The 27,976-nt window shown below is 37.3% G+C and overlaps 1 protein-coding gene across 5 annotated transcripts in view; it reads left to right on the forward strand.

Moving 5' to 3' along the window:
* EXOC6B (exocyst complex component 6B) overlaps window positions 1-27,976 on the forward strand; it is a 738,880-nt gene that overhangs the window by 439,053 nt on the left and 271,851 nt on the right. For all 5 annotated transcript variants that reach the window (XM_051842763.2, XM_070068946.1, XM_002709766.5 and 2 more), the window contains one exon: window positions 7,579-7,758. In XM_051842763.2, coding sequence (XP_051698723.1) covers window positions 7,579-7,758 — 180 coding nt within the window. The remainder of the gene's footprint in view (window positions 1-7,578; window positions 7,759-27,976) is intronic.

A 27,976-nucleotide genomic window follows, 5' to 3' on the forward strand; every position in this document is an offset into this window, starting at 1 on the left:
CTCTCTCACTGTCCACTCTGCCTGTCAAAATAAATAAATAAATAAATAAAATGTCTGCTATTACAGTTAATGATTTTATAGTTATTTTATAAGGCCACAGCACTAGTTTTTATCTGGTATTGAATCAAATGGAAAAAATGATACTGATATAGAGCAAAAGAAAGATTATTGGTAGATGATATTCTGGAGGGTAAATGCCTTACATAGGTGTTACACTGTCATGTAGGCTTAAAATAGGAACTAATCAGAGAAAGTAAGAGGACCACATCTTAACCGTTAAAAGGGTGGATTGTGACATAACAAACTTTTTTTTCAAGATTTATTTATTTATTTATTTGGGAGTCAACCAGAGTTACACACAAAGAAAATGAGAGGCAGAGAGAGAGAGAGAGAGAGAGAGAGAGAGAGAGAAAGGTTTTCCATCTGCTGGTTCACTCCCCAACTGGCCACAATAGATGGAGCCACACGGATCTGAAGCCAGGAGCCAGGAGCCAGGAGCTTCTTCCAGGTTTCCCATGTGGGTGCAGGGACCCAAGGACTTGGGCCATCTTCTGATGCATCTGGGGAATGAACCAGTTGATAGGAGCTTTTTCTCTCACTCTTTCCCTCTCTTTCTTTCTCCTCTCTCTTTCTTTCTCTACTTTTTTCCCCTTGTAATCAGCAAAAAAAAAAAAAAAAAAAATTAAAATAAACATGGTTAAGACAAAACTTTAAACATTGAATATATGATCAGGCAGTGGTAGAACTAGGGAAAAATTAGCTCAAATGAAACAAGAAATTGAATCATTTGATAGATATGAAATTGAATCATTCTAATAAATATGAATGACCACCAATGGGAACAATACAATGGAAGGTACTTGTGTGTTCAAGGAATAGCCAAGGGGGTCAATCTGACAGTTTGTATATATTTGTCACTGGTAATAGGGATGAATTAAAGATGAGCTAATCTGGAATCAGGTGATTTCTGACCTGGCACATAGTAAATACTTTATACTTTATTCTGGAATGAGGTGTTGAAGTCATTTAGAACATTGAAGTTAGTGGTGACCTGATTTACCTTTTTATGGGTAATACTGGTTATTAAGTGGAAAATAAATACACTGTAAGTCAGTAAGAATGGAAGAAGAGGGTCTAATTTGGAGGCTATTGCAGTAGTCCAAATAAGAGATACTAGTCATCTAGACTGGAGTGATAGAAGCAGAAATTTTAAGAGATATTTTTGAAGTTAATTTGCATTTGCTATTTTAAGGGAAAGAGAGAAGTCAAGGCAAATTCCAAGACCTTTGAACTGAATGCATGGGGATAGGGTACATTGAAAGAATAATAGATTTTGTGAGTGAGGATAGAATCAACACTTAGTTGCCATTTGCATGAAGATGGTAAAATGGCAGAGCAAAATTAGACCTGGAAGTAAAAATTTGAACTCATCAGTGTAAAGATGATGTTTAAGCCTTGTGAAATATTAGCAAATCACATTCAACAATGTATAAAAAGTCTTAACCATGACCAAGTGGTATTTATTCTAGGTCTGCAAGGCTAGTTCAACTTTAAAATATCAATCAATGTAATATATAAAATAAACATGATGAAGAAGAAAAATTATACAATCCTATCAGTGGAAGCAGATAAACACTCATTTATGATAAAAATTCTTAGCAATCTAGAATACAGGATAATTTCTCCTACTTCATAAAGAGTATCATAAAGGGTATCTACAATAAACCCTGCATCATATTTAATGATCAGAAACAAGTTGATTTCTTGATAAGATTAGGAACTATATAAAAATGTCTCCTTATACCATTCTTTTATCAAGTCTAATAAGACAAGAAGCGTTAATAAAATATACACATTGTTAATGAAAAAAAGTTATCTTTGTTTGCAGATAATGTAGATAAGTGTAGAACATTCCAAACAAATAGCAAACTAATGACTGGGACTAATAAGTAATTATAGCGAAGTGTAGGATAGAAGTTAATACAAAAAAGTCAACTGCTTTTGTTATGACAGCAGTGTGCAACCCACATTTGAAACTATAAACAAAATACCATTTACATTACCACTAAAAATATAAAAATAAGATACTTAGCTACAAATATAAAAAATAAAATGCATGTGAGGAAAACTGCAAAACTCTGATGAAAGAAATCAAAGAATGGTCTAAATAGATGGAGGTATTTTCCATATTTGTGGATTGGAGGATGCTACATTATTAAGATCTCACTTTTCCCCACGTATAGATTCAGTGTAATCCAAATCAAAATCTAAGAAAATTGTTTTGTAGGTGTCAACAAACAGATTCTAAAGTATATATGGAAAAATAAGACTTCCAGAGGAATCTACACAATATTGAAGGAGAACACTAAGTGAGTTCAAGACTTACTATAAAAACTGATGAAGACCATGTGGCGTTGAAAAAGAATATACAACAGTAAATGGGCAGACTGTAGAGCACACAAATAGACCCTTACAAATATGGTCTTCTCATATTTGACAGAGAAAAGGCAAAAAAAGTACTAGAACAACTGGAATTCTCAAGTGAAAAAAGGAAAAGATCATAGAAACATGCCTTATACCTTTCTCAAAAATTAGCTCTAATTGTAAAATATAAATATGAGACACAATGCTATACAGAAAAGATAAATTAAAAAAACCTAAAAGATAACATGAGAAAATCTAGGCAACTTTGGGTTTGGCAGTGACTTAAATTTTACCTTTTTGCATTTTTCATTATTTTCATTTCATTTAAAAGTCAGGTGTGTGTATGCACACAGCAAGAGAAAGATCTTCCATCCATGGAGTTATCCCCCTAATGCCCACAGTATCCAGGGTTTGGCCAGGCTGAAGCCAGAAGCCAGAAGCCTATAACTCACCCCAGGTGTTCCAATGTAAGTAGCAGGGACCCAAACACGTGAGCTATCATCTGCTGCTTCTCAGTGATATGCCTGAACAGAACCTGGATCTGAATTAGAGGAGCCAGGACTGAAACCAGGACCTTTCATAAAGGATATCAGGACATCTCAACGGCTATGCCAAATGCCCACCTCTGGCAACGGGGTTAGACTTTATTAGGATTAAAAACTATTCTGGAGAGTAATAATCAAAACAGCAATATAATGGTATGAAGGAAGAAAAAGACACCTAGATAAGTTGAATAGAATAGAGAACCCCGAAATAAATACATCTATTTATGATCAGTTGGTTTTTGATAAAAATGCCAAGAACAAAGATGATTTCAGGTCGTAGGTTTAGATCTTTGATTCATTGTGAATTAATTTCTGTATAGGGTGTAAGGTAGTGATCTTGTTTCATAATTTTGCATGTGGAGATCCAGTTTTCAAAACACCATTTGTTGAAAAGGCTTTCTTTTTTCCAGGGAGTGATTTTAGATCATTTTTCAAAGACTAGCTGGTTATAGATGCATGGATTAATTTCTAGGGTTTCTAACTTGTTCCATTGGTCCACATGTCAATTTTTGTGCCAAATACCAGGCTGTTTAGATTATAACATCACTGTAATATGTCTTTTTATTTTTATTTTATTTTTTTGACAGGCAGAGTGGACAGTGAGAGAGAGACAGAGAGAAAGGTCTTCCTTTGCCGTTGGTTCACTCTCCAATGGCCGCCATGCCGGCGCACCGCGCTGATCCAATGGCAGGAGCCAGGTGCTTCTCCTGGTCTCCCATGGGGTGCAGGGCCCAAGTACTGGGGCCATCCTCTGCTGCACTCCCTGGCCACAGCAGAGAGCTGGCCTGGAAGAGGGGCAACCGGGACAGAATCCGGCGCCCCGACCGGGACTAGAACCCAGTGTGCTGGCGCCGCAAGGCGGAGGATTAGCCTAGTGAGCCGTGGCACCGGCCGTGTAATATGTCTTGAAATCTGCTTTTGGGATGCCTCTGGCTTTGTCTTTATTTTTTCTTTCACTGTTTGGGATCTCTAGTGTTTCCATGTGAATTATCTTTTTTTTTTTTTTTTCTAGATCTGAGAAGAATATCCTTGTTAGTTTCATTTGGTTATATTGAATCTGTATGTTGCTTTGAGTAGTTTGGACATTTTGATGATATTAATTCTTTCAATCCTTGAACATGGAAAATTTTTCCATTTTTTGTGTCTTCTATTTCTTTCCTTTATATTTTGCAGTTTTCATTGTAGAGATGTTCTACATCTTTGGATAATTTTTTCCCAAGGTATTTAAAGTTTTTGGCTCCTCTTGGAATGGTACTTATCTTACAAGTTCTTTCTCAACCATGGCATTGTTTGTGTATACAGATGCTATTGATTTTTGTGTGTTTATTTTATAACCTGTAACTTTAGCACTCTTTTATGAGTTCCAGTAGTTTCTTAGTAGAGTCTTTTGGTTTCCCTATGTATAGGATCATCTGCTAACAGTGATAATTTGACTTTCGCATTTCTAGTTTGTGACCATTTGATTTCTTTTTCTTGCATACAACTCTGGTTAAAACTTCTAGAAGTATATTGAATAGTTATGGTGGTTCCAGATCTTAGTGGAAATGCTTCTAGCTTTTTCCATTCAATATGGTGCTGGCTGTGAGTTTGTCATATATTGCCTTGATTGTATTGAGGTATGTTCCTTCTATACCCAATTTGCTTAAGATTTTTATAATGAAAATCTATTGTAATTTATGAAAAACTTTCTCTGCATCTATTGAGATAAGTATGTTTTTGTTCTTCAACTTGTGATGTATCATATCTATTGATTTGTGTATATTGAACCATCCCTCCATCCCAGGGATAAATCCTACGTGGTTCAGGTGGATGAATTTTTATGTGTTCTTGGATTTGATTAGCTAGTATTCTGTTGAGGATTCTTGTATCTGTGTTCATCAGGAATATTGATATATAGTTCTCTTTTTTTTAATGTATCTTTTCTGGTTTTGAAACTAGGTGATGCTGGCCTCATAAAAGGAGTTTGTGAGGATTCCTTATTTTTTAATTGATTTGAATAGTTTAAGAAGAAATGAGATTAGTTCTTCTTTGGAAGTTTGAAAGAATTCAGCAGTGAAGTTATTCTGTCCTGGGCTTTTCATTGTTGGTAGGGTGTTTTATTCGATCTTTGTCTTGGTTATTGGTCTATTTAGGTTTTCTATATCTTCGTACCTCAATTTTGGTAAATTGTATATGTGCAGAAATTGATCCATTTCTTCTAAATTTATGAATTTTTTGGCATGTAGCTGTTTGTAGTAATTCCTGATAATTCTTTTTCTTTTTCTTTTTGTGGTACCCACTGAGGAAAACACAGGTGAAACACTGTAAGACACTGGCATTGGCAAAAACTTCTTAGATGAGACCCCAGAATCCCAGGTAGTAAAAGAAAAATAAACAAATGGGTTACATCAAGCTAACAAACTTCTGCACAGCAAAGGAAACACTCAACAAAATAACAGGCAACTGACAGAATGGGAGAAAATATTTGCAAGCAATAAGTCTGATTAAGGGTTAATATATAGAATATATAAGGAACTCAAGAAACCCAACAAAATCAAAATAAATAATCCAGTTAAGAAATGTTAAAGGATATGAATAGTAATTTTTCAAAGAATAAAATACAAATGACCAACAGACACATGAAAAGATGTTCAAGATTAATGACTATCAGGAAAATGCAAATAAAAACCACAATGAGGTTTGAGTTCATCCAAGTTAGAATGATTATCATCTAAAATGCAAGAAATAACAAATGCTGGTAAGGATGTGGAGAAAAAATACCTCATGTATTTGGTGGGGATGTAAACTAATACAACCATTATTGAAGACAGTATGGAGATTTCTTGGAAATTTTAAAATTGATCTACAATATGCCCTAGCCATCCCACTCTTAGAACTTACCCAAAGGAAATAAAATTAACATTTGAAATGTTATCTGTACCCACGTGTAAAGCAGCTGATTTCATAGTAGGTAAGCTATGGAATCAACCCATATTTCCAACAACTGAATATTAGATCATGAAAATGTGGTATAAATACACAGTGGAATACTACTTAGCTATAGAAAATAGTGAAATCTTTGTTCATTGAAAAAACAGGAATGAAAGAGGAAAGCATAGTATCCTCAGTGGTGGGAGTTGGGATATTCAGATGCACAAGGATGAAATTAGTACCTCTTTTCATACCATGTGGAAAAATCTTCTCAAAAAGTATTAAATACTTAAATATAATAACTGAAATGGTTAAACTACTAGAAAAAACATATGGGGAAAGATACTAATTATATGATCTAGGCAATGATTTTTTTAAATATAACTCCAAGAGAAAAGTCAACAAAAGACAAAATAGATAAATGGGATTTCATCAGACTAAAAGGATTCTGCATGGCAAATCAAACATCAACCAAGTGAACAGAATAGGAGAATATATTTGTAAACCATATTGCTGATTAAAAAAATTAGTGTTCAGAATACACATGGAGGGACTGGCTTTGTGGCATAGTGGGTAAAGCCTTCACCTGCAATGCTAGCATCCCAGTGGGCACCAATTCGTATCCAGGCTGCTCCACTTCCAATCCAGCTCCCTGCTAATGGCCTGGGAAAAGCAGCAGAAGATGGCCCACTTGCTTGGGCCCCTGCCACCCATGTAGGAGACACAGAAGAAGAGCTGGCTCCTGGCTTCAATCTGGCCCAGACCCAGCTGTTGCAGCTATTGGATGTGAACCAGCTGATGGAAGATCTCTCACTGTATCTCTCCTTCTCTCTCCATAGCTCTAACTTTCAAGTAAATAAATAAATTTCTATAAAAAAGAATACATAAAGACCTCAAGCAACTCGCTGTCATGAAAACAACCCAATTTTTAAAAAATGGGCTAAGGATGAGGGTATTGTGGCTCAGCAGGATAGGCCATGGCTTGGGATGCCTGCATCTCCTGCAAGAGTGTCAGTTCAGTTCTTGCTGCCTCGCTTCCATGCAGCTTCCTGATAACGTGCCTCGGAGGGCAACAGATGATCATCCAAATACTTGGGTCCCTGTCTGGGATACTTGCTTGGAGTTCCTGCCCCCTGGTTTTTTCCTGACCCAGATCTGACTGTTGTGGACCTTTTGGGGCTGAGCCAGTGTATGTAAGATATTTCTCTCTCTCTCCCTCTCTCTCTCTGCCTTTCAAATAAATAAAATAAATCTTCAAAAAAGTAGTTCTATTGTAAAAAAGATAGGGGGATATTAATATTAGTAGGAACTTTGGAATAGTTATAAGCTATGTGAAGGAACTTGAAGATATAGAAAGGCTGATGTTATAGGAGGGAAACTTTTTAGAGGCCCATAATAGTTGAAAAGGAGTAGAATCCTGGCAGCAAGTTTACCTTTGAACAGAGACAAAAAACGAAACAAAAGGATGCAGACTGCCAAGGGTAGTGAGGGGATTTTCCACATTTAGTGAAATAAAATAATAGCTTTTCTTGGAGACTACATTCTGCTTTTGAATAACTAAGAATCAGAGGCAACTCTTGTGCCTTAATATTCCCAATTATGTTAATGAATGTACGTTTGAGGTGGCTTCAACTCATATATTTTCACCCTTCTCATGAAGGAAATGTGACGGATTTTCATGTTTTATATTATTTCACAGGATGCTCGACATGCAGCTGAAGAAGAGATTTATACCAACTTAAACCAGAAGATTGACCAGTTCCTACAGCTGGCAGACTACGACTGGATGACGGGAGACTTAGACAACAAAGCTAGTGACTACCTGGTAGACCTCATTGCCTTTCTGCGTAGCACCTTTGCTGTATTCACACACCTTCCTGTAAGTGACAGTTGCTCTTAATTTTTCCTTCAGATAGAAAAAGTTCTTTTAAAATCTGGTTTGGGGAAAGAGGTTAGTTTCTGCTTCAACTAGCCAGGAAGCTCTTCAGTATATCAAATTCATACCATAATGATTAATCCTTAATTATACTTAGAGTCGTCTTCTTTCATATTTTCATTGATTTGGATTTGTTTATTCTGATAATGATTACTAGTATCTTGTCTACTTATTTTCCTACTAACATCAAGGCAAATAGCACAAAGATATAATATAAGCCTTGGTAGAAATAAAGAAAGAAACTTTCTTTTAGTTCTATTAGTTTAATTTTTTTCATACACTCAAATTGTGTGATGACACTGTTCATCTTTTTTTTTTATTGAATTTGTCTTATATGTTTTCTTCGGCATATAATTATTCATCATAGTCATTAGTTACTGCTTACTAACTCTTATGTAGATTTTATCTACACATGGATGAATTTGTTTCCAATTTTTTTCCCCTTGATTTTTGGTCATATGATCCTGTGTCTTAAAACTTTTTGGTTGATGTCATACATTGTGTTTAAAGCATGTAGAGATTCAAGGTGAGACTGTCTTCCACTAGCAAAGCTTCATCCTTTCTTTAACTAACTAGGTGGGATCAGCAGGTAGTTTTCAGTTTGAGGCTGATCACCTTGATCTAGTCATGGACTGATCTGGGGCAAGTTTGGGTTGTAGTTGTAGTGTATACTTCTGTTTTGCTCAGGTAGCCAGTGTATGGTTCCATCGGGGTTTTATTAAGAGCATGTCACTGTCTCTTCTTCACCAATGAGAACTATTTGTTTGCTTTTTAGAGAAACCTTATATATTCAGCCTTTGCCTTCTTCAGTTTTAGAATTTGGCAAATGTCTTGAGAAGGAGTCATAGTAGTCCACAGGTCACCAAGTACCAACAGGAAAAAAATTGATTAGAAAATGTGCATGAAAATTTAGTGCTCCTTCAAAAGAGATTTCAGCTCCTCACAGATCTGAATGCTTGTGTATCCCGCAAATTCATACACTTAGCTGAATTACCAGTGTAGTACATTTGTGGAAATGGAGCTTTGCACTGTGATAGATCCTGAGGATGGAGCCTTCATGAATGAAATTAGTGGCCATAAAAAGGAGGCTCCAGGTGGCTGTCTTCTTCCTTCCACCATTTGAGTATGTAGCAAGAAAATGCCTTTTATGAACCAGGATGTGGGTTTTCAAAAGATACTGAGTTTACTGGAGCCTTGATCTTGAACTTCTACAAATGTGAAAAATAAGTTTCTGTTTTTGATGAGCTACACAATCCATTGTTATTTTAGAAGTTATGAGTCTATTATAAATTCCTGATGTGTTTTGTGTAATGAAGAGTTGGCATAAATTAAAAATCTATCAAACAGATATGTTAGGGAAATAAATTACTATATAATTATGTAATGTGATATCATTCACTCATTAAGTTAGTGTATATATATTTGAAAACATTGTTCAGTATTTCTTACTTGGAAAAGCAGATTTCAAAACAGTATGTACAATATGATCTCATTTTTATTGGTAAACGTATACCTACATTAGTCATATATCATATATAGTATGACTAGAAGTAGGCAGTCCCTGAGTTAGCTGTGCTTATCTCTATGTAGCTTTAAGTTTTCTTTTTGGTTATAGATGTTTAAAACATTTTTTCTGTCATGAAACATTTGATGCATTTATAATCCTAGGGATAAGGAAGAGGTGATGTTGAGAATCATTATTCTCCATGTCAATGATTATTCTGTCTTAGATAACTATATTTTTTAGAAATACTTTTATCAAAAAAAGATTTTTTTAATTTGCTTCATCTTTTGGAAGGAAAATGACCTTTAGTATTTTGATTTTTATGTCTGCTCCAGCTTGATATATTTATATGAATGAGTAAGATCTTATAGTACCATGAGAAAAAAAATGTAGTAGTTGGAAGTCATGGCTATCCTGGATAGATATTGCTTTTCTCTCTTTTCTTTTTTTTTTAACTTTTATTTAATGAATATAAATTTCCAAAGTACAGCTTATGGATTACAATGGCTTCCCCCCCATAACGTCCCTCCTACCTGCAACCCTCCCCTTTCCCACTCCCTCTCCCTTTCCATTCACATCATGATTCATTTTCGATTCTCTTTATATACAGAAGATCAGTTTAGCATACATTAAGTAAAGATTTCAACAGTTTGCTCCCACACAGAAACATCAAGTGAAAAATACTGTTTGAGTACTAGTTATAGCATTAAATCTCAATGTACAGCACACTAAAGACAGAGATCCTACATGAGGAGTAAGTGCACAGTGACTCCTGTTGTTGACTTAACAAAGTGACACTCTTGTTTATGGCATCAGTAATCACCCTAGGCTCTTGTCATGAGTAGCCAAGGCTATGGAAGCCCTCTGAGTTCACCAACTCTGATCATATTTAGACAAGGCCATGGTCAAAGTGGAAGTTCTCTCCTCCCTTCAGAGAAAGGTACCTCCTTCTTGATGACCCATTCTTTCTGCTGGGATCTTACTTACTGAATTTTTGGTGATCAAGGTGACCTACCTATTTTCATGAGTGACCCAGAAAGGACTATAATAATGAAATTGTCCACCATTAGAATTCTGAAGTGGTATGTGCCCAGTGAGTTAACAGATGAGGGAAGTACACAAGCATCTTTTTCAGGCTCCAGTTGAATAATTTACAATTGCATGCCCAGTTACCCATTTTGCATGCTCAGTATCAGAGCATATTTTGGGGAATTTATCCATGTTATCTTGATAATTATCTTTCAGAAATGCTTGAGAGAAAGGAAATGCTGTCTCAAGTAACAGACCTAGAGGAGGGAATCCTGAATTTGTTTTCTGTGTCTGCTGTTCATGTTAATTTATCTGGCCTCAGGCAAGATCTCTAATAACCTGCTCTGGTTTCTGGGTTGTATGTGGGAATTCTCTTAGTTTCTTTGTCTGAGAGTACAATGATGTATTACTGGCTTCACTTCCTGGGCAATTGATGAACCGTATTTAAAGAAGTTCTTTCTTTCTTTCTTTCTTTCTTTCTTTCTTTCTTTCTTTCTTTCTTTCTTTCTTTCTTTCTTATTTATTTATTTATTTAAAAGGCAGAATGACAGGTTGATGGGGAGAGCTAAAGGGAGAAGGAGATCTTCCATCCGCTGGTTCATTCCCCAAATGCCTACAACAGCCACCAGTAGGCCTGGCTGAAGCCAGAAGCCAGGGAATTTCATATGTATCTCCCACATGAGTGGCAGGAACTGGAGTAGCTGGGACTTGAACCAGCACTGTGATTTGGAATGAGGTCGCCACAACTGCTACCCCTGAGGGAGGTGGTTTTCCACATGCAAGTTCCTGAAGCTCTCCTCATGTGAAACCCTTTTCAAATGGACGTTTCTCTTACCTGCACTTGATCCTGTAAGCTACTGCGGTCTCTGGACATCCCGTCAGCGCCTTCAGTTACATACAACATTTTCTCTGTGACTTTTGAGGCTTATGTAATGGGACCTTAAGCCATCTTTTTGTCTTTATCTCTCTCTCTATGTCTCTTTCTCTCTTTTATTTACTGATAATACTTCTTACAAGGTGAATTTTCCTCATTGTCAGCCATATCTGTTTTCTACCCTGAATCTTTCTTTCTATGCCTTTTTGTCTACTTATCAGTGGGATATTGTTGTTTGAGTATAATCACTTACATCCTTGAGGGATTTTATAATTTTTAAGAGAAACCTTTGTCTGTTGAGCTATTAATTAGCACTTTTCTCCCCATAAAGCTACTACTTCCAACACCCATAGCTGTTCTTTCTGGTGGTAGCCAGCTAGTAATTCTTTGCCACTTTAATGATACCAACCTTTTTTGAGACTTCTCTTGCTGTTATAATTATTAAATAAAGCTTAAGAATATTGCATATCAAATACCAAGAGCCTTTTCCTTTTAATCCTGCTTATGGTGATGAGATAAAGTAGAAAATAAGGAAAATCAACAGTTTAAAGGACTGTAAAAATCCTACAACTATAAATCTCCATTTCTCATATCCTATTTAAAAGCCTGAGGTTCCCAAGAGAATCTCCTAGATTCTGCCCTGCCTGGTCATTTAAGTATCAGTGATACCTGTATAAGATGGAGAGGAGACTGCTCTGATTGTGTTTGATTAGTGCTGAGGTAGTAGGATGCTAGGTACTGTGTGAGGTCAGAGAAGTGATTTTAACACTTTCTATAGGACCAAATAATTAAAAACCTCAATTGTTTCATAATAGATGAGTAGATGTAAACCATAATAATATTGTTTGATGAAATAACGTTTACTAAAACAAATTTTATGAAGATTAAATTATAGCCTTGCAAAATATTTGCAATATGATGTAAAATAAAAGCAGAATAAAAGTTTCATAAACAAAATCATTGTAAGTGTGTAAAAACTCTAAATATAATTCAAAGTTGTTAAAATGATCACCCAGAAACATATTAACTCTAAATAATTCTGTTGGGGTACAGTTTGTTATTTTTCTTCAAAGCTGTATTTTATAATTTTATTATTCTTGACATTTAAAAGGATTTAAACATTTCCTTTATTTAAAAAAACTATTATATTTTTGCAGGTTCTCTCTCAGTTCAGGTTTTCTTTTGTACATAAATTACAGTGGTAAAAGAAAAATAAATCTACAATTTTAGATTCTTTCATGTGCCAGTCTTCTTCATGTTGCTCATTTCTGTCTGTAAAGTCATCTCTTTTCACAGATTAAATTTAGGAGTAGGTAAGTTAAATCATACAATAATATATGGTGGAATAGGATTTCAGACCAAGGTCCTTCTGATTCCAAAGCCCATGCTGTTTTGGCTAGAGTGAGCTACTTGCTTTGTCCCGCAAATTTCAAAGACTCTGAAGGAAGACGGTTGGTACATGTAGGAGTGCTGTGGGATTGACCTTTCCTAGCAAATATCTAGGCAAGGGGACTGAGAAGCGTGATTGAGGTCAGAAGAGAGGCAGTAAGTTACAACTGAGGGCAAGTGAGGGCGTGGACACTGTAAAGACAAGCACCAGCAGAAGAACCTAAGGTAGAGTTTCTCTTTATGTCAGTTTATTTACAGATGCTCCTTCCATGAACACTGGTGTGTAGCATTTCACCCCCTCTCCTCACAAATTAAAAAAAAAAAATGTTTTCATTATATTTGAAAGACAACAAGATGGAGAGCCATAGAGACAGAGAGTCAGGTGGAGAGAAATCTCCCACCCACTGTCACTCCCCAAATGCTCACAACAGCCAGGGGCTGTGCCTGTCGAAGCTGAGAGGCAAGAACTCAGTCTGAGGTCTGCGCCGCAGCTCACTAGGCTAATCCTCCACCTTGCGGCGCTGGCACACCGGGTTCTAGTCCCGGTCGGGGCGCCGGATTCTGTCCTGGTTGGCCCTCTTCCAGGCCAGCTCTCTGCTATGGCCCAGGAGTGCAGTGGAGGATGGCCCAGGTGCTTGGGCCCTGCACCCCATGGGAGACCAGGAAAAGCACCTGGCTCCTGGCTCCTGCCATCGGATCAGCGCTGTGCGCCGGCAGCAGCACACCAGCCACGGCGGCCATTGGGGGGTGAACCAACGGCAAAGGAAGACCTTTCTCTCTGTCTCTCTCTCTCACTGTCCACTCTGCCTGTAAAAAAAAACAAAACAAAACAAAACAAAACAAAAAAAAAACACCTCAGTCTGGGACTCCCGCGTGGGTGGCAGGGATCCAGCTACTTAGCCATCATTTGCTGCTTCCCTGGGCACACATCAGAGCAAAGCTGGATCAAAAGCAAAGTAGCCAGGACTCAAACCAGGTACTATGTATATGAGATGTGGTTGTCCCAGGTGGTGACTTATGTACCATAGAAATTTTTTATTATTTCTACCTCTTCAAGTGTAACTACTATCTACATTAAATATATTTCTAATAGTTCTCCTATATAAAGCTGTGACTTCAGCCAAGTGTGTCTATTTCTGTTCCCAAACATACTCTGCTTATTTGTTTTTTTTTTTTTTTAATTTTTTTTTTTTTTGACAGGCAGAGTGGACAGTGAGAGAGAGAGACAGAGAGAAGGGTCTTCCTTTGCCGTTGGTTCACTCTCCAATGGCCGCCGCGGCCGGCGCGCTGCAGCCGGCGCACCGCGCTGATCCGATGGCAGGAGCCAGGAGCCAGGTGCTTTTCCTGGTCTCCCATGGGGTGCAGGGCCCAAGCACCTGGGCCATCCTCCACTGCACTCCCTGGCCACAGCAGAGAGCTGGCCTGGAAGAGGGGCAACCGGGACAGAATCCGGTGCCCCGACCGGGACTAGAACCTGGTGTGCCGGCGCCGCTAGGCGGAGGATTAGCCTAGTAAGCCGCGGCGCCGGCATACTCTGCTTATTTGTAGTCATGATTTACCTTCTCCTTAGAGTGACCACTAATCTTGTGTTGCAATTTTTCCTTCCTTTAAAGCACAGTTCATACCCTATTTTCCTAAAGAAGTCTTGTAGGAACTGGTGCCTCTCTTCTGCACAATTCATTCCCCGAGGTTTTTTGACTCTTGTGAACTCTTGCACATCTTCCTCTCTGCATTTCCTGCTTGAAACTTCAGATTTATGAGTTTTATCTTAAATTATTTTGTGTATATTCCCTTTATTATAAACTAAGGTTACCAGTGCTTTGAAGTGAGGTGTTTTAGAGTTTTTGGCATGTGCAACAATGAGTAGATATCCAGCAAATTTCACAGTGATGTTGGATGTATTTAACATGGACATTCTGCATGGAATACTGACCTACAACACAGGTGACTATTTACCATCACATTTCTATCTTCCATTTGGATTACAGCTCTTTATTACAAATATGTATTGTTTTACTGTTAGTGCTATTTTATTGAGAATGAGCTTGGGAAAGCACTGAAACAGGATTTACAAATCTAAGTTCACAGGAAAACAGTATTGCTGCTAGGGAGTGTAGCACGTAGGTCTTTCTAAATTATATTGCTTCATTGACAAGATAGCAAATTTGAGCCTACATATTGACATCAGGATACCTCAGCATCTCTAGTGCACATGTTGTAAGATAAGTAGTTGACAGTTAAGGGAAAATAGATCTGGTACATGCCACTCTTCAACCACCCTTTCGTATGATTTGTAGCCACAGTTTTAATATGGGTCAGGAAGTGCTTGAATTTCTCCAAACAAGTAACATACATTATTGGAAATCAGACATGGTACATATTTGCCCCTGGGGATTCCTTCTTTGAATTAGCAACTGTGAGTTTGTTGCTGTTTAGCCCCTTGATTGTTGATGAGTAGAATTTCTGAATGCATTATATTATATTTTTAAGAGTTTTCTGTTAAGGAAATGTACTTGTTATTTTTGAATTAGGTAGAATAATTTGATGGTTGTCACAGGAATCTTGAGATTGTTCCAAGATGGTGAAAAGACATAGAAGTTTTATATAATATATTTGCCTGTGTTTTGTTTTAGTGGGTTATTATTTTTGTTTTATTTTTAGTTTCCTTCTATCAATGTGTGTCTTAACTCCTTTGGATGATAGTCTTGGGGTAAAGATATGACAGGAGCCTAAAAACTGGAAGCATTCCTTCAACAGACAACAGGCTCTGTACCCTCAATAAATATAAATGAACCCTTTATAAAGGTAGTTTTCTTTTTGGCTATTTTTTCTAGTGGTGAGCATAGCCTCCAGCCGGAATGGTATAAAATCTAAGGATTCTTTTCTAGAACTATATTCTTGATGCCACATTGACCATACTTATATTTCTACCATTGTAAAATAGACTCAGTGACTCCTATATCTCACTGTTTTAATTAAGAGCCCCCCACCAGGTGTGTGTGTGCATGTGTGTGTGTGTGTGTGACCTATTTTTTTAAGCAGCCTAGCCTTTAGAAAAGGAAATAACTCCATGTTCCTGTTTTAGATTGAAGAGTAACAAACATAGAAAAGTAAACAGATAAGTTCATAGTCTGATGAGTTTTCTCAAAGTAAGCATTTCTACGTTTCTAGCACCAAAATCAAAGAACAGAGCATTGCTGTCTCTAGAAAAACCTTGTACTTGTTCCCTTCCTTTCCCTACCCCCAAATCCTTAACTTTATTTCTGAGGTGATCATTATCTATACTTCTTGTACGGTCAATTAGTTTTGCCTATATAGAAATACTACAGAATAATCTTCACCTCTGTTGTTTCTTAGGCTCAATATTACATCTATGCAATTCAGCCATTGCATTTAGAAGTTCTTTGTTCATTCTTATATAATATTTCTATTTAAAAAAAAAATTGAAGGTAAAAAAAAAGCGCACACAGAGATACAGAGATAGAGACAGAGATTTTCCTTCTGATTATCCACTCCCAAATGCCCACAATTTGTGAAGCTCTGCCAGGCCAAGTCCAGGAGGCCAGAACTGAATCCAGATCTCCCATGTAGATGGCAGAGATCCAAGTAGCTGGCCTGTCATCTGCTACCTTCCAGGATGAGCATTAGCAGTAAACTGGAACCAGAATTTCATTATATGACTGTATTATTTTCCATTCTAAAGTTTTTTGGACATTTCAGTTGCTTCCATATTTTGGTTGTAAGAAATAGTGTTGCTTTAGCACTTATTGTGTGTGTATTCATTAAGCCTATTTATTTTAAGTTAATATTTTTTTTGACAGGCAGAGTGGACAGTGAGAGAGAGAGACAGAGAGAAGGGTCTTCCTTTGCCGTTGGTTCACCCTCCAATGGCCGCTGCAGCCAGCGCGCTGCGGCCGGCGCACCACGCTGATCCGATGGCAGGAGCCAGGTACTTCCCCTGGTCTCCCATGGGGTGCAGGGCCCAAGTACTTGGGTCATCCTCCACTGCACTCCCTGGCCACAGCAGAGCGCTGGCCTGGAAGAGGGGCAACCGGGACAGAATCTGGCGCCCTGACCGGGACTAGAACCTGGTGTGCCAGCGCCGCAAGGTGGAGGATTAGCCTAGTGAGCCGCGGCGCCGGCTTTAAGTTAATAATTTTGAGTGGAACTACCCTATCAGGGTATCTAAAAATAGCCAGCATGTTGCCAACAATTTTTAAAAATTTTTTGTTTAATGAATGCATTTTTGCATAAATACAATGTTTGGAATATAGTGGTTCTTTTTCCCCTACCCCCTCCCCGCTCCCATCCCACCTCCCATTCCCTCTCCCATCTCCTTCTTCATTATGGATCATTTTTAGTATGACTTTATATATAGAGGACCAACTCTATGCTAATCATGGACTTCAACAATTTGCCCCCCCACCCACATACAACATATAGAGCACAGTTTGGGGAGAGAATTTTCAGTCAATTCTCATATTACAATTCAACAGGGACAGAAGTCCTACCTGGGGATCAAGTGCACAGTGACTACTGTTGTTCCTTTAACATTCTTTTTTTATGATGTCGTGGTCATCCGTGGCTTTTGCCATGGACTGCCAAGGCTATGGAAGCCTTTTGTGACCATAGACTCCATCAGTATTTGGACACAGCCATACCAAAGTGGATGGTCTCACCTCCCTTCAGAGAGGAGTGTCTCCTTCTTTGATGACCCTTTCTTTCCTCTGAGATCTCACAGAGATCCTCCGTGTAGGATATTTTTTTGTCACAGAGTCTTGTCTTTCCATGCCTGAAATGCTCTCGCAGTCCTTTCAGCCCAACCAGGAAGCCTTATGGGTTGATTCTGAGGTCAGAGTGTTATTTACTGCAAAAGTCATTCTAGGAGTCTGCTGTGTGGGCTGCTTCCCATTGACAACAATTTTTAAAAGTATTATACCAATCTTTTTTTCTTACCAGTTGCATTTAAGAGTTCTAGCTGATCCATATTCTTACCAACCTTTAAGTTTATCTATCTTTTTCATTTTAGCCCTTCTATTACATATATGTTGATGCAAAGTTGACATTTGAATTATCATTTTTCTCAGGACAAATGAAGTTGGTTAGCATTTCATATTCTTACTGGTCGTTTGTATATGCCTCTTTGTATATATAGTTACTTTAAAGTTTCTTTTAAGTTTGCTGCTGACTTTTCTGTTGGCTTAGTTCTCTGTTTTTTTAATAGTTTTAAAGTGTTAAGGATATATTTAATTCAGTAGTTGTAGTAGGTAGAATGATTATCTCCCTAAAATACTCACATCTTAATCCCTAGATCTTATAAATATGCTTCCTGGCAAATGGGAATTTATAGGTATTATTAAGCTAGGTTTATATTGTGCCTGGATAGACTCAATGTAATTTTTTTCTTTAAGTTTCAAACTTTAACAATATTTCTAATATTTTGCCACTTTCACCTCAAAGGTAGACATTATATACATACACATATATACTATCCTTTTCTTGAAAATAGGCGTGCTAATATCACAAAGTGAGCGATTTATTACAATGGTCATGACCTGGAGAAAGAAAGGTATATTGTTATTTACATAATATGGATGAAGTAATATAGATAGTTATATACCAAATGATATGACTCCATCAATTTTTATAGTCTATATTAGCATCCACAAATAAGAGAAAACATATGCCGGTGCCGCGGCTCACTAGGCTAATCCTCCGCCTGCAGCGCCGGCACACCGGGTTCTAGTCCCGGTCGGGGTGCCGGATTCTGTCCCGGTTGCCCCTCTTCCAGGCCAGCTCTCTGCTGTGGCCCAGGAGTGCAGTGGAGGATGGCCCAAGTGCTTGGGCCCTGCACCCCATGGGAGACCAGGAGAAGCACCTGGCTCCTGCCATCGGATCAGCGCAGTGTGCCGGCCGCAGTGCACCGGCTGCAGCGGCCATTGGAGGGTGAACCCACGGCAAAGGAAGACCTTTCTCTCTGTCTCTCTCTCTTCACTGTCCACTCTGCCTGTCAAAAAAACAAAAACAAAAAAATAAAACAAAAGAAAAATATGATGTATGTCTTTCATAGCATCTGGCTTGTTTCAGTTAGCATAATGATCTCTAGTTCATTCATTTTGTTGCAGATGTCAGGATTTCATCTTTTTTATGTGTACTTATAACATATGTGTAATATGTGTATATGTACTATATTTTCTTCAAGCAGTCATCACAGGCTATTAGATTTGATAAGATCAAAACACAAAAATGAATCACATTCTTATATACAACAGTGTTCTGACTAAGGAAAGACTTCTAGATCAGTCCCATTCACAATAGCTACAAAAAAATTTAAATACCTTGGGATAAAGTTAGCCAAGGGTATAAAAGATCTCTACAGTGAAAATTATAAAAAAATTTAATGAAAGAAATAGAAGACACACAAAGACAAAAAAAAAAAAAAAAAAGGAAAAATCTCCCATGGTCTTGTACTGGAAGAATTATTATCATCAAAACATCCATAGTACCTAGAGCAATTTACACATTAAGTGCAATTCTAGTCAAAATTCCAAGAACATTCTTCCTAGAACTAGAAAACAACAGTCCCAATATTCATATATTCATAAGACCTTGAACAGCCAAAGTGATCTTAAACAAATAAAACAGAGTGGAAACATCATGATACCAGATTTCAAGAAATAGTACAGGGCTGTTATAATCAAAACTGCCTTGTACTGACATAAAAGTAGACAAGTAGACCAATGAAACAGAATAGAAAACCTCAGAAGTTAATCCATGCGGCTACAACCAATTAATCTTTGACAAATGACATTTCCTAGAGAAAGGACAGTCTCTTCAACAGTTGATTTTGAAACAACCCCTGCTTTACACTGATACAAAAATCAACTCAAAATGGATCAAAGAACTAAACTTAAAACCTGAAACCATCAAACTGTTAGAGGAAAACATAGAGAAAATCCTGTGAGATACTGGTAAAAATTTCTTGGGTAAGACTCTCGGAGCACACCCAATAAAAGCAAAAATTGACAAATGGGATTATGCCAAGCTAAGAAGCTTTTGCACAGTAAAGGAAACAACATAGAGAAGAAGCAAGTGACAGAGTGGGAGAAAATATTTACAAATTAGGCATCCAATAAAGGACTAATATCCAGAATATATAAGGAACTCTAGAAACTCCACAACAATGCAAACAATCCAGTTAAGAAGTGGGCAAAGGATATGAACAGACATTTTTCAAAGCATGAAATATAAATGACCAAAAGACACATGAAAAAATGCTAAGGATATCAGTACCATGCTGTTTTGATAACAACTGCCCTGTAGTATGTCCTGAAATCTGGTATTGTGATGCCTCCAGCTTTGTTTTTGTTGTACAAGATTGCTTTAGCTATTCTAGGTCTCTTGTGTCTCCATATGAATTTCAGCATCATTTTTTCCAGATCTGAGAAGAAGGTCTTAAGTATCTTGATTGGTATCGCATTGAATCTGTAAATTGCTTTTGGGAGAATGGACATTTTGATGATATTGATTCTTCCAATCCATGAGCATGGAAGATTTTTCCATTTTTTGGTATCTTAGTATTTTTTTTGTTTGTTCTACTTAATACTTTTGGTTGAATTCTGTAATCAATACACAGTTATTCTCAAGTGTTGAAACTTAACTGAAAAGTGATTGCTGTTAAATATAAGAGTGGGAATAAGAGAGGGAAGAGATGTGCAATTCGGGACTTGCTCAAGCTGACTTACTTCAAACGGTAGAGTTAGAAACATACCAGGGGATTCCAATTCAATCCCATCAAGGTGGCATGTACCAATGCCATCTCACTAGTCCCGGTGATCAATTTCTGTTCACAGTTGATCATAATGAAAGGACTAAGAGCCAAAGGGAGCACATAAACAAGACTAGTGTCTGCAAATACTAGCTGATAGAATAAAAAAGGGAGAGAATGATCCAACATGGGAAGCGAGATACACAGCAGACCCATAGAATGGCAGATGTCCTAAACAGTACTCTGGCCTCAGAATCAGCCCTTAAGGCATGCGGATCTGGCTGAAAAGCCCATGAGAGTATTTCTGGCATGGAAAGCCAAAACACTCTGGCAAAAAAAAAAAAAAAAAAAAAAACAACAACAACAACAACCCTAAATGAAAGATCTCCGTGAGTGAGATCCCAGTGAAAAGAACAGGTCATCAAAGAAGGAGGTACCTTTCTCTGAAGAGGGGAGAGAACTTCCACCTTGACTACAACCTTGTCTAAATATGATCAGAGTTGGTGAACTCAAAAGGCTTCTATAGCCTTGGCAACTCATGACAAGAGCCTAGGGTGATTACTGATGCCATAAACAAGAGTGTCACTTTGTTAAGTCAACAACAGGAGTCACTGTGCACTTACTCCTCATGTAGGATCTCTGTTCTTAATGTGCTGTACATTGAGATTTAATGCTATAACTAGTACTCAAACAGTATTTTACACTTTGTGTTTCTATGTGGGTGCAAACTGTTGAAATCTTTACTTAATATATGCTTTTTTTAACTTTTATTTAATGAATATAAATTTCCAAAGTACAGAATATTGATTACAATGGCTTTCACCCATAACGTCCCTCCCACCCGCAACCCTCCCCTTTCCCACTCCCTCTCCCCTTCCATTCATATCAAGATTCATTTTCGATTCTCTTTATATACAGAAGATCAGTTTAGCATACATTAAGTAAAGATTTCAACAGTTTGCTCCCACACAGAAACATAAAGTGAAAAATACTGTTTGAGTACTAGTTATAGCATTAGATCTCAATGTACAGCACACTAAGGACAAAGATCCTACATGAGGAGTAAGTGTACAGTGACTCCTGTTGTTGACTTAACAAATTGACACTCTTGTTTATGCCATCAGTAATCACCCTAGGCTCTTGTCATGAGTTGCCAAGGCTATGGAAGCCCCCTGAGTTCACCGACTCTGATCATATTTAGACAAGGTTGTAGTCAAGGTGGAAGTTCTCTCCTCCCTTCAGAGAAAGGTACCTCCTTCTTTGATGACCTGTTCTTTCCACTGGGATCTCACTCGTGGAGATCTTTCATTTAGGTTTTTTTTTTTTTTCCCCAGAGTGTCTTGGCTTTCCATGCCAGAAATACTCTCATGGGCTTTTCAGCCAGATCCGCATGCCTTAAGGGCTGATTATGAGGCCAGAGTGCTGTTAGGACATTTGCCATTCTATGGGTCTGCTGTGTATCTCACTTCCCATGTTGGATCATTCTCTCCCTTTTTGATTCTATCAGCTAGTATTTGCAGACACTATTCTTGTTTATGTGATCCCTTTGGTTCTTAGTCCTATCATTACGATCAATTGTGAACAGAAATTGATCACTGGGACTAGTGAGATGGCATTGGTACATGCCACCTCGATGGGATTGAATTGGAATCCCCTGGTATGTTTCTAACTCTACTGTTTGAAATCTTTACTTAATATATGCTAAACTGATCTTCTGTATATAAAGAGAATTGAAAATGAATCTTGATGTGAATGGAAGGGGGGAGGGAGTGGGAAAGGGGAGGGTTGTGGGTGGGAGGGAAGTTATGGGGTTGGAAGCCATTGTAATCCATAAGCTGTACTTTGGAAATTTATATTCATTAAATAAAAGTTTAAAAAAAATAAAATAGGCTTTAAAAAAAAACCTAAAACCAAAAACCAAAAAAAAAAAAAAAAAAAAAAAAAAGTGGTAAGGATATCTAGCATTCTGGGAAACACAAATAAAAACCACAATGAGGTATCACCTCATTCTAGTTATTATGGCTATTATAAAAAAAATAATAACAAATGCTGGTGAGTTTGCTATCTATTATATAAGGACATTTTTTGCTTTATGTTTTTGGTTCAAATGCAGTTAAATTAGTTAAATCGAAGCATATTAACTGGTAGTTTGGAGAACAAAAGAGAAAGATTATAAAAGTAAGCCTGCAATATTTATATGAAGTTAGATTCCTCATATTCATTTACAGTTGTAGGTTGTAGGCCTGTAGGAATTTTATTCCAAGAAATGAATATTTGAGATTGTTCTAAACCAACAATACTTTATATGAACTAAGATATAACATTGCCTAACATTGGTGTTAATATTAGCTATAATATTTGTAATAGATAATATTAAAACTTATGTAATAGATAGCATTAGCAATCCATAGGTAAAGGCTGATCAATAGGTACTAAGTTATAATGGAATAGGTGAAATAGGTTCTGTTATTCTCTTGCACAGTATGGTGACTATAGATAGTGATAATATACTGTATATTACTGATAGCTAGGATAAAAAATTTTTAATGGTTTTACAGTAAAGAAATGATAAATGTTTGAAGTAGACATGTTTACTCTGTATTGAAACATCTTATGATACCCCCTAATGTATAGTTTTAACATGCCAATTAAAATATTCAAAAACTTTCTGTTACTTATATAGGAAATACTAATTATTTTGAAACTATTAAAGGGACAGTGTTGATATGCTGCATTGTAGACTGTAAGGGAAATATGAAGTGTCAGTTCCTGAGAGGATGTTTAATTGTGATCTTTCTTTAGGGTTTCCCTTTCCTTTAGCAGTGGTCCATGGGGATCCTTCCCGTGTTTTTTGTTTATCTCTTTACCTTCCTGGTGGAACCTGACTCCCAAGTGTAGGGCAGGGAGTGACTCTAATGAGCATAAGCCTTGTAGCTTTGATAGTAGTGCCTAAAACCCTACTTTTAGTGCAGCTTTTAGGGTAGCTAATGACCCTAATCTGTTGCAAATTATATGACTAGGCCTAGCCCTGATCACACCTATTCTGTGATAAGGGTGAAGATTGCTGGACCTGAAACAACTGTATTACAGACACTAGCAGTAGAGAGTCAAGAGGCATTATCTATTTGATTCAGTGAATCCCTCCAATTGTAGCACTTGATCTGCTTTTCAGTAAAAACAAACAAAAAGCTCACTGTCTAATATCCTTATGACTTTTCTTTTAACCTTGATTGTTTTGCTATGAGTTAACAAATAACCTCTCTCCATTTTGCAATTCCTGTCTTTTTTTTTTTTCTTTTAGTGTGAAGGTCATAGGGCCAGCTTGTAATGTGTCTACCCCTTTTACAGTATATGACCCCTGTCTCTCAGGTCCCTCTGGTAAACTCACCAGGCTTTCTCTGATATTGTGGAGCCTGAGAAGACACTTGACTTAAATGCTTTTCCTTCAAAAGCCTGGGAGGCACTCTGAGAAAGTGATCTTATTCACATACAAGAGTTGAGTTGCTTTTTCCTCTTTCTTTCAGCTCTCTTTGTAGGCCATTTGACCCTCTCTGCATTAACAGGATGTGGGAATACTGTGGGGAACCCACCACAGGTTTCTGGAGTACTGATTTTATCTGTTTATTGTTTTCTCCAAGGGATAGACTATTAAGTTATTATGGAAAGAAAAGAATTTACAGCTTGCTTGTCTCAGTATTGTTCCTGACTCATAGCATTAATTCACTGTCTTTAAAATGAAAGGTAAATACTAGTGACCCTTTATCTATTCTTCTAAAATAGAAAAGCTAAACTGGCAATGGTGGCTGTGTGGAAGATGCGTTAGACCTGCCTGTCACGAGTAGATCTCAGAAGTAGAAGTTAGAGTGAGGTAATTTAATGGAACATGAGCTAGTAAAGTGATGGCCGCATTGTAACAGAGAGGTGATTTTTCTCTGCGGTGCTCCAAAGGCTGGGACCCTGAGTCTCCCAACCTTGAGATGCCTGGGCTTCTATACTCTTTGTGTTGGAACCAAAATTGAGGACTAGTTTGACATAGCATTTATACAATACTTAGAAGTCATACAATAGAGTAACTATTAATGATATTAGAAATTTGAGTTATAGTGAAGATATTTTATATCAAAGCCTGAATTTGAAGAATTTTATTTTGTATTTCTTATATTATTTGTATTTATTCATTAAAATATGTTGATCCAATGCAGCTTTACAACTTCACTTTGAGGATCACTTCTGAACCTTGTTACAATTTTACCCTTCAGTAAAGCAAATTCATAGGTTACTGCTCTGGTTAAGACTTTCAAATCTTTATGACTTTGTTATATTTCCCCTTTTAGTTTAAGTATCGTTAAAACAATAGACCTGCAATCAGGTGCTTTTCTTTGATTTTACAGTCTAGTACTATGAAATCTCATGTGACTTGTTTTAAATTATAAATAGAAAAAAGAATTCTGAGGACTCTTGGTGTTTCTCCAAGGTTTTAGCCATCTGCCCAGATGCAATTGTGGCAATAACAGTATCTCATCCAAAACTGGGTGGAAGATTACACTGAAGTAAGCTGATCATGATTAGCCTTCTGTCTAGTGGTTCTAATGCAGCACTGTACTTAGTATTTATTCACACCTTAGATATGGGCTGTTTAGATTTGAACATATTGATTTAAAGCAATTATTTCACTTATAAAACAATTATATAAAGCAATTATTTTATAGAACATTTAGTCATTTTTGCTAACTTTTATATTCTACTTTGGTGTTTTATATAGCCTTACTTAACTTGTCTAAAAGGTGTGTTTGGTTTAACATTTAGTTCATTTATTCTTTGTTCCTGTAGTAAAATCCTTTTGTCAATTGAGAAACAGTGGTAATAGATGCTGACAATTTTCTTCCACAGGTTATTGTTATTAATACATTAATCTTCTATTATCTATTGCTTTGCCTTTCCATGGCTTCAGTTACCTAGGACCAACCATGGCCTGAAAAGATTAAAAGAAGAGAAATAATTTATGAGTTTTAAATTGTGCAATATTTTGAGTAATATAATAAAGTCTCACACTGTTTTACTTCATCCTGCCCAAGACATGAGTCATCCCTTTGTCCAGCATATCCTGGCTGTATACACTACCTTTCCATTGTTGGGGTATTATGGTGCCTCTGTTAAAATGGCCACTATATAGTAGCCTAAGTAGCGTAACACTATAATGCAGTGGCTCTTTCATTCACCTCACTTCATCTCATCATGAAGGCATCATCTTATATTATGGAATGAAAAGTGAATACATTTCAGTAGGATATTTGGAGAGACAGAAAGAGAGAACCCATTCACATAACCTTTATCACAGTTTATTATTATTGTTGCTGTCCATCTCTTTCTGTGCATAATTTATGAATTAAACTTTTTCACAAGTATGAATGTATAGAGAAAAATGTGAACACAAAGAGTTTGGTACTATCCATGGTTTTAGGCATCTCTGTGTAGGTCATGGAAAATATACCCTGGGGATAAAAGGAGACTGCTATCTATTGCTTGCATCTGTATAAGCTAATACCAATATCATCATAAGTTTGATAACTAAGCACATAACTTGAATACCACTTACTTAAAATAATAGAATATGAGCAATGTTCTTCTCTAGTAATAGACAAATATAATTATGTTTTTCAGAAAAAATGAAGATTCAAAAATTACCTGACATTGATAGACTGGTAGATATATCTTTTCAAGAAAAAGAAGACACTATGCAGAGAGCACAGTGTATGTAAGGAATGAGGACTGTAATTAATCATGGAGCTTTTCTAAGCTGTAAGAGAGGAGAGTGTATGCTGAGGTGTTGTAGAATAGGAAGTTAGTAACACAGATGAAGGACCATGAGTATCACACCATAAAATTATTCTCTGTACTAAGGATGAATGCCAGAAATTACTGACCAAAGTGTATTTAAGGATAGGAACTTTAAATATGAATGATGCCAGAGGAATCATTTAGCAAATATTCTAATATATCTGGTGAGAGATGATGAGTGATCTGTACTAAGTCACTGTCAGTGGGGTTTTAAAGCAGAGGACTAATACAAGGAGATTAAATACAATAAATATAACTATAAATAGATCCAGGAAATCAGTTCTTTAAGTACAAATAAGCAAAGACACAGGTTAGCAACAAATTCTGGGAATAAAGTTTGGAGAGAAGGAGAGATTCAGTAGATGTCACTGAAATGTAGTTTTTAAAAGAGGTGATATTAACTTAGATTGCATTGCTAAAAATATAATTTCTGATAATAGGGCAATGATCTAATTATTTTTGTATTTCACTCTTGCCACACTTAATCTATTAGGTTAAATTCTGAACCCTATGTTCAAAAGACTGTTACTGGTGCTTAGTGAACTGCTTCTGAGAGCGCTGGCCCTGGCGGACCAGGTTAGAAGGGAATTGGGGTCTGTGGAGCTGCAGATAGCAGCAGGGGGAGTGGTTAGTGAACTGCTTCTGAAGTTCCACGCAGGGAAAAAATAAATGAACAAATAGGGAGATGGTACACCACCTTCTTCTCCCTCCCCAGACCTTGCAAGGACCAGTAGCCGCAGGAAGAAGCCATTCTGTTCCTTTTTTCTTTTTTTTCCCTTCTTTTCTATTTCTGGACACAAGCAGGTGGTGGCTGCCCCTGCCTCCCGTGCCCGTGCCCAGCCATAGTTGGGGTCACTTCACCCTCTACCCAAACGGCAAGGAACACAATAATTAAGAATACCTTCTCCAACCAAGCGATGGCAAGGGGAAGCCCCAACTATTGTGCTTACCCACCATTGCTGAGAAGTGAGCTGGGTCCCAGTTGGCAAGGCCTCAGCACATAAACCCACAACTCACAGACTTATAGCAGCTCACAATAGAGGGAACCATGCTCACAGGGAAGTTGTCAAAGATTAACGGAGCAGTTTATTAAGCAGTCTGAACTAGTGCTGAGAACACCAGGGACTTAACACCAAGGTGTCCCATAGCTGTGAGGAGAAGGGCAGGTCACACCAACAGAGATGAACTCCCTCCTCCATACAGATCCCAGAGGAGAGCTACAAAGCCCAGCGGTGTAGGGGAGCTTACCTTGGACACTTGCTCTACCCTGCAATACTGAACAGAGCAACCAGGCCACACCTGTCACACACCTCCAGGTACTCCCTGAAAGTATAGACATCCCACTAAGCCATTCAAATGCCAAAAAACAAAAGAAGGAACTTAAATAAGAATAAGGAAGATATAATGAGCCCCCCAAAGGAACTCTACAACACTTCAGTAGTAGAAGGTGAAGATGAAGATTGTGTATATGCCAGAAACAGAATTCAGAAAATTAATCATCAGATTACTTAGAAGCAACCAAAAGCAAATTCACAACCTAAATGAGATTTTTCCCATGAAATTGAGATATTAAAGAGAAATCAGAATGAAATATTAGAAATGAAGAACTCTATAGATCAAATAAACAGCAACAATAAAAAAACAGTGGAAAGTCTTACCTACAGAATAGGTGAGAAAGAAGAAAGAATATCAGAACTAGAAGAAAAATTTCTGCAAATCTTACTATCAGACCAAAAAAAGAAGACAAAATTAGAAAGCT

Source organism: Oryctolagus cuniculus, chromosome 2 (genome assembly GCF_964237555.1).
Source record: "Oryctolagus cuniculus chromosome 2, mOryCun1.1, whole genome shotgun sequence".
Classification (NCBI taxonomy): domain Eukaryota; kingdom Metazoa; phylum Chordata; class Mammalia; order Lagomorpha; family Leporidae; genus Oryctolagus; species Oryctolagus cuniculus.